Consider the following 7,506-nt stretch of genomic DNA (forward strand, 5'->3'; position numbering starts at 1 on the left):
CTGTTTCTGTGAAATAATGAATGCGAAGTATGTATGAAATCATGGAAATGAAACATGACATGTATACAAGCAAATGAACATGGTTAGGCTCATGAATTACTCTGTGAAATGGCTATGAATTCTTACTATTGACTTTTACTTTATATCCTTTAATAGTTAGACCAATTGTATTTGGCTTACTAAGCTCTTTGTAGCTTACTATGTGTGATTTCTGTCTGTTTTACAGTTATCGTAGCTACTGAAGGCTCGGGGATAGTCGAGGATTGTCACCACACTATTGAACTCATTTTGGTACTTTTGAAAGTGTAAATATTTTTAAATATGGCATGTATAAGCTAGAAAGTTTATGTATTTAAACTTTGATATGTATATATGTTATGCCATGAGAGTTGGCTAGCAAATGGTATGTTTGTGCTTAGTTTTGGTAAATGGTTTGTGATGCCAAATTGTATATGCTTGTGATGGTTATATGGCCTTGTATGTGGTAGTCATTTTGAATTATATCAAGTTGAGGAAATGGTAAGTTTAAGTATGTATTGAGCATGGAATTGGCTAAAAATTTTTGGTATATGTTGTTTAATATTGCTTATAGGAATGACCCAAAAAGAGGTGGCAAGTTGGCTTAAACCAAGCCTGCATTGTGCCACACGATCAGGGAACATGGGCGTGCCTTGTGGCCGTGTATGCAAAGCAGTAACCTCTTAAGACCACATGGTTATGACACATGGGCGTGTCATATGGCCGTGGGCTTAAATTAGTAGCTAGCTAAGTATCACACGGCCATGGCACACCGCCGTGTCTGTTGGCCGTGTGTAAAAGTCAGTATATATACTCTATTTTGGCACAGTTGGATCACATGGGTGTGTCTGGTGCCCGTGTAAGGCACATGGCCTGGTCATACGGGCGTGTGACCTCAACAGAATTGAAAAATATTTTCTAAGTTTTGAAAATTCTGAATGTGTTCGGTTTAGTCCCAACCTTTTCTAAATGTATGTCTTAGGTCTTAGAGACCTCCATAAGGGATGAATTGTTGATTTTGCTTATGCATTAATATTATGTGATATCTGTGATTCTGTATTGATCTGTAATGTTCTGTTTGTTTGGTAATACCCTTACCTATTCCGGCGACGGTTACAGGATAGGGGTGTTACTTTTTCCTAATTGGTACCTAAACTTTTTTTGGTCCAATTTGGTACCTAAACTTGATAGTTTTTCTTAAGTTGGTACTTAAACTTTTTGGGGGTCCAATTTGGTACTTGAACTTGACTCTTTTTCCTAATTTGGTACCTAATCTTTTTTTTGTTCGATTTGGTACTTGTCAAACATTTTACCAATTACTTCAATATACTAACAATGTTATTTAATAATCAATGTATGACCGACATGTGAAAGATGATATGATATTTTTTGTGTTTTATATGTTCAATTACTTTTAGTTTTAATTAATTAATTAAAAATAATAAATTTCTTTTAATTTGGGGTTTTTAAAAATCTTTTTTTTTCTTATTTAATATAAATTCGTTAAGCATAGCCCAATACCTATTTTTTGACATAAATTTCCTCTAATACTGACAATATATTTGTAGCATAACATAAAATTTATTTTTTGCGTAATTTGTATAACGTTTAATAAATTTAGGTACCAAATTGGGCCTAAAAAAAGTTTAGGTATCAAATTAGGAAAAAGTGTAAAGTTCAGGTACCAAATTGGGCCAAAAAAAGTTCAGGTACCAAATTGGGACAAAAAAAGTTTAGGTACCAAATTAGAAAAAAGTGTCAAGCTTAGGTATCAAATGTTATATTAAGCCTTTCGAAAATGAGCAAATTGATCACTTTCAAAAAAAAATTCAAAATATTTTTTAAAAATCAAAATATTTATAAAAAAAATCAACTTTTCATATATATTTTTAAAAATTAAAAATTAAAAATTCTAAAAAAATTTTAAAAATGCTTAAAAATTAAAATAATTAAAATAATAATTTTGATGATCTAAACAAGTAAATTGCCAATTTAAGCTTATCATACTAAAATACCTTTTTTTATTATTTCACTTTAAAAGAGTTTCTAAATATATATGATTTTAAATTTATATGCTTAATATGGAACTAGTTATATATTGTAACAAGATTTTATTTTGATAAGTTTAATTTTTTAATTTAACTGAAACAATTTCACTCGACTCAATTCAAAAAAAATTAATTGAATTAGGATGATAAAATATAACTTATCAACTCAAATTCACTTAATTTTACCTGATTTAATCCAACTTCACCCTATGTACTATAGAAAATGCAACTCTCTCTAATTTTTAACCCTCGGAAATTAGCATCCCGTGGAAGAAATTTCACTTAATGGATAGCAAGAAAGCAAGGTAAGAAGTCTTAACTCTTATATTGCTAAATCAGTAACATTTAAAATTGGAAGATATTTTAAAGAGCGTAGGAGTATATACGTAAGTAGGAATAAGAAGCATGGGAAGGACAAGGGGCTGGACTTGGTGGTTAGTTCTCAAGCAAGTAGTATAGAGAAGAATTAGTTTGGTTGGAAGCTTGAAAAAGTTGACGAAGGCAGGTGAGAGAGAAAGAGGGACCATGATGTCCTTTGGGAGGGCAACATTGGGGTTTTAAACCCAATGCGTTGCCTTCAGGGATGTCTTGTGACCTCATTTTCAGACCCCCCCCCCCTCATCCCAAAACCATACCCATCTCTCAACTTTGTCCCCACAACCCCACATGACTTTGTTTCTCAATCTCCTTGAAAATCTATTGGCTCACCATATATACCCTCCTTACCTCTTTTAAACACACCTCTCTTTTTCCTCTCAACTCTTATTTGCAATCCCAAAAGAGAATGGCTATCAGCAGGAAATCAAACAAATTGGCACAAACAGCAATGATAAAGCAAATCCTGAAAAGATGTTCCAGCTTAGGGAAGAAACAAAGCTACGCTGATGAACAAGGACTCCCTTTGGATGTCCCGAAAGGTCATTTTGTGGTATATGTTGGTGAAAACAGAAGCAGATATATAGTTCCCATCTCCTTCTTGACCCGACCCGAGTTTCAAAGCTTGCTTCATCAAGCTGAAGAAGAATTCGGGTTTGATCACGACATGGGCCTCACCATTCCTTGTGAAGAAGTTGTTTTCCAGTCTCTAACGTCCATGCTCAGATAATAAGACTGTTTTTATATGGTTAGGCTTTTAAATGGAGGATATATATGAAATTAAGGTGAAGCTGCTTCATTGCTTCTCTTTTTATTAGATTTTCCCTTTATTATTTTTCTTTATTATTTTTTTTTGTTAACTGATATGACCCAAAAACCCATGAATATTGTTTGATTTTATGTGGGTTTTTTTAGATTTGTAAATCTGAGAAAAACTTGAAATATTTTCCTCACTGAGGTGTGGCTTGTATGTATTATCAACTACCAATGTACCTGTGAGAGAGTGAAAATTTATCAAGGATTTGGGGCCATTCTTTTTATCTTATTTTCTTTCCTATTTTTCTACCCAATTGAACAGTTAAACCGTTAAGGACTGTTATAAGAAAATATATATATGTACATCAGATAGCTGATTCGAATATTTTGCCAGACATGAAATGAAACCAAAACGAATATTAAAACAAAAAAAAAATGAAATTAAGAAAAGAAAATTAAAAAGGTTAAAACAAACAAAGTTAGCTTCTTTTTTTGTTTGTGTTTGGTGAAAGACCTTTGGTGAACAAAAAAAGCTAAAAAGAAAGAAAAAAAAATATACTTGTGCTGGTTTCCATTGGTCATTGCCAACATCCAATCTTATTTAAGTTTCACTTCTTTTTCCCACCACACACAATGTGCATCACTCAGCTGTCTGTAACAGTAAACTGTAAAGTAGCAGTGTGTATATCTAGATGCATAACTCAGTAATTTTTTATTTAAATTTATTCAACGATTCAAATTGCCCATAAATATCATTGAAAAATATTAAAAAACATATATTTTGTTTAATAACGGTAGCTTTGAAAAGTATAATTAAATAATCATAAAATGTAAAGTGTAATGATAAAATATATTACATGTCTACGAGAGAGATGCAATGAAGAGGAGAAGCTAAAAACTTTAAACATTTATCGTAAAACGGATATAAAAAATATAAAAAAATCACTAGTGATTAATGAATTATAGGTGGGATTTTAATTAAAATTTTTGATGTTTTCCTAAAGTTATAGTAATATCAAACTGAAACAAAGATTTAAGCGAAACAAAAATTGAAAAAAGTTGTAATAAAAAAAAATAAAAGAAGCTTGATAGATTTGGTGTTAGTTTAAATGCTACTTTAAATGACATTAACTGGATTGGGGATTTCTTTATTTAATGGAATGCATGCGGCCGTACGTTGAATGTATACAATATGGTTGGTTTACGATTTAGGTTTTGCTTACAAGGACTAGCCTTTACTTAAGACTTCAAAATTGGAATATAAAATTTTACGTGGATAATGTTTCGGTTTAATTAGTTACACCCATTAATTTATATTCCGCGTTAAATAGGAGTTTGTCCATGCAATCCTAATAATTAGGGGAAGAATGAATCATAAAATGAAGACAAAGGTTCACAGGGGTAATAGTATATTATGAATCTCTGGGATCAATTTTTGTTGGAAAAAGTTAAGGTTCAAATCTTATTTGTAAATTAGGGTTTGGTGAATTTTGTTTTTATGTGTTATTTTTCCATTCCATCTCTCATGTTTAATCTAATCTAATAATATTGTCTCTTTCAATTCCTCCAAAAACTAAGATTTTCTGCAAATCAAGTATCTTCTACCCAAAAACCTTTAAACTCTGGATAATTTATTCTACTTAAAAAATATTATTTATCTCCGTAAAGCTTAATTGTCTTAAATGATAAAATCCAGATTTTAGGATTTTAATGTTCAATTAATTATTCAATTCCTTGTAGGTTGCAATTTCTTATAATTTGTGTATAATTATGAGTTATAATTTTAAAAATCCAAATAAAAAAAATGTAGTATTTACCTTATTTTAAAAAAATATATTCACATTAATTTTTAATTAAGTCTAATTTTCAAAGTGGGCAGCTGTGAAGGATTAAAATGTAGGTGATTAGTAGATAAAATGATAAAAAATGCTTTAAATCCCAAATTGCTTAACAGCAAAGATCAACTCAATAGTGTGATTAAGACAATCATAAGTGTAAGTATTATCAAAATTAAAAACTCCATGTGATTGTATCAAATCAAGTGGTTACAATGTCGTTTTAATATTTGTAATATTTGTAATTAAAGTATTTATCGGAGCGAGCCTAGTCACTAATCATTTGTATTTTGTAGACCAATTAAGGGGATAGATTTTGACCACGAATTTTAAAGATATTCCATATCTGAAGCAAAGATCGAATCATCGTATCACAGATTTAGATAGAAGAGACAATTTCTATCTCACCTAACTTCTGTTGTTAGACTTATAACATATTTTAGTTATATATAAAAGTATCATTAATTAAGCAAGAATAATAATTATCATTAAAACTACTAGATTAATACAAAATTGCAACAAAAAGAGTGATTGGTGAAGGGTTGAAAGTTGAATTAATAAATTATTTATGGATTGAATTCAATCACTGAACAATTTTATCTTCTACTTTGTATTAAAAAGAATTCAACCCTTGAAAAAAGTTGTGGATAATAAACCACCTCCATAACATATTATATCATATTCTTCATTTCCTTTATTTTCTTTTTTGGGGTGGAAATCATAGATCAAAGATTGGTGATGATGAACAATTAAATGAAGCTTGTATGTTTGATATTATTCATCTCTGCTACATTGTTGGATTTGGCTGCTCCACTCACTGTTATTTCAATTTTTTTTTCTTTTTGTCCAACTAAAAGTATTTTCCAAATTTCAAAGTCAGAATTATTTTAGGTATTAGGACAAGGAAAGCTATTCATGTTGGGGGGTGGGCTGTTCTGTAGGGTTTACATGTTTGGGGGTTTTCACATATTAATTAACTTCTGATTCAAGGTTTATAAGGGAAAGGGAGGGATCTAATACACTTTTTCTTATTTATTTTCGTAAATTTTTTATCTGATCTAATATTTTTAGTAAATTAATCTAAAATAATATATATTAATATTTATTGAACGGTTGAAATTTTTTTATATAAAATAAAGGTTTAATGTTTTTTTAGCCCTTGTACTATAGTTAAATTATCACTTTGGTACTTATACTATTTTTTATTAATTTGGCCCAAGTACAATTTAATTCCTGTACTCTCATTCTATATACCCTGTTACCATATATCATATTTTATGATTTTTTAGAAAATCTTAAAACTATATGATATATATATATATGTATTTTGCATTTTATGAAAGTTCTGATAATTTAAAGGAATTTAGATTTTTTTAATAAAAAATATCAACATTTTCATAAAAATACAAAAAATATTATAAAATTATTTAAAATTTTCATAAAATTTTAAGATTTTCTAAAAATATTCTAGAATTCAAAAGAAAATGAAAGTACAATGGCCAAACTAATAACACAATAGAGTATATGTATCAAAGTGATAATTTAGCTGTAGTATAGGTGCAAAAAAAGGTATTAAGCCTAAAAAAATAGTTAATTTTTTTTATTTCCTTAAAATTATAATACATAATTTATATGAATGAAATATAAAATATGAAATGTTTGATTCTTAAAATATAATCGTACAAAAACATACAAAATAGTATACAACTGATGTAAATGTACCTCTCCTCATGCATATATTTTACCTGGAAAAGCAACTAAAACATTGGGTTCCTACACCAGAAGGATGGTTCTAAAGTATCCTTTCACTATTAAATGTATCTCTAAATATCTACGAGTTTAATGATTTTTGGTTTTTTCATAATAAATTTAATCATTTATGAATTTATATCGTGTTCGTATATCTAGTTGTGTATAAGTAAAGTTTAAAGTATTAGATAAATTGTAAATTTTAATTCATTAATATTAAATAGAATTTGAAATATTGTGAATTTTTAATATGTTAATGTTATTTTCCTCGTCTTGCTGTTTGTATTATCTTACCGTATATAATATTACTAGATAAAAGTTTCTGGCTAATTATTGAAAATCCAAAACGCTTAACAAAGAAACACTAATTCTCAACCAAAAAAAAAAAATGTGATAAATTGAAAATTTAAGTATCAAATTTTTATTCACTATAGCAGAATGTGCCATCAATTGATATGCTTGAAATTTTGGGTGTAATTGATTAGGAGCCAATTGGTGAAGCTGCAAAGTTTTATAGGCTTTTTGCTGAAATGAATGAAAAACTTTATGAAGGATAGAACATTCAAGACTGTTTTTTTGTATTAGACTTTTTCAGTTGAAATGTTTAAGTGGTTGGACATGACATTCTTTTACATTGTACTAAAGCTGGTTAAAGAGATGTTTCCTTTTGTCAAGTTTCCTTAGTCTTGTAAGGAGTCTAAAAAGATGATAAAAGATTTAGGAAT

The 7,506-nt window shown here is 29.0% G+C and overlaps 1 protein-coding gene across 1 annotated transcript; it reads left to right on the plus strand.

Annotated features, from left to right (window-relative positions):
• The first annotated feature begins 2,725 nt into the window (after positions 1–2,725).
• Positions 2,726–3,481, plus strand: LOC107917540 (auxin-responsive protein SAUR50). Its single transcript, XM_016846869.2, has one exon. It carries the CDS (start codon positions 2,851–2,853, stop codon positions 3,169–3,171), a length of 321 nt encoding a protein of 106 aa, XP_016702358.1. The 5' UTR covers positions 2,726–2,850; the 3' UTR covers positions 3,172–3,481.
• The last annotated feature ends 4,025 nt before the right edge of the window (positions 3,482–7,506 follow it).

Source organism: Gossypium hirsutum, chromosome A01 (genome assembly GCF_007990345.1).
Source record: "Gossypium hirsutum isolate 1008001.06 chromosome A01, Gossypium_hirsutum_v2.1, whole genome shotgun sequence".
Taxonomy (NCBI): Eukaryota; Viridiplantae; Streptophyta; class Magnoliopsida; order Malvales; family Malvaceae; genus Gossypium; species Gossypium hirsutum.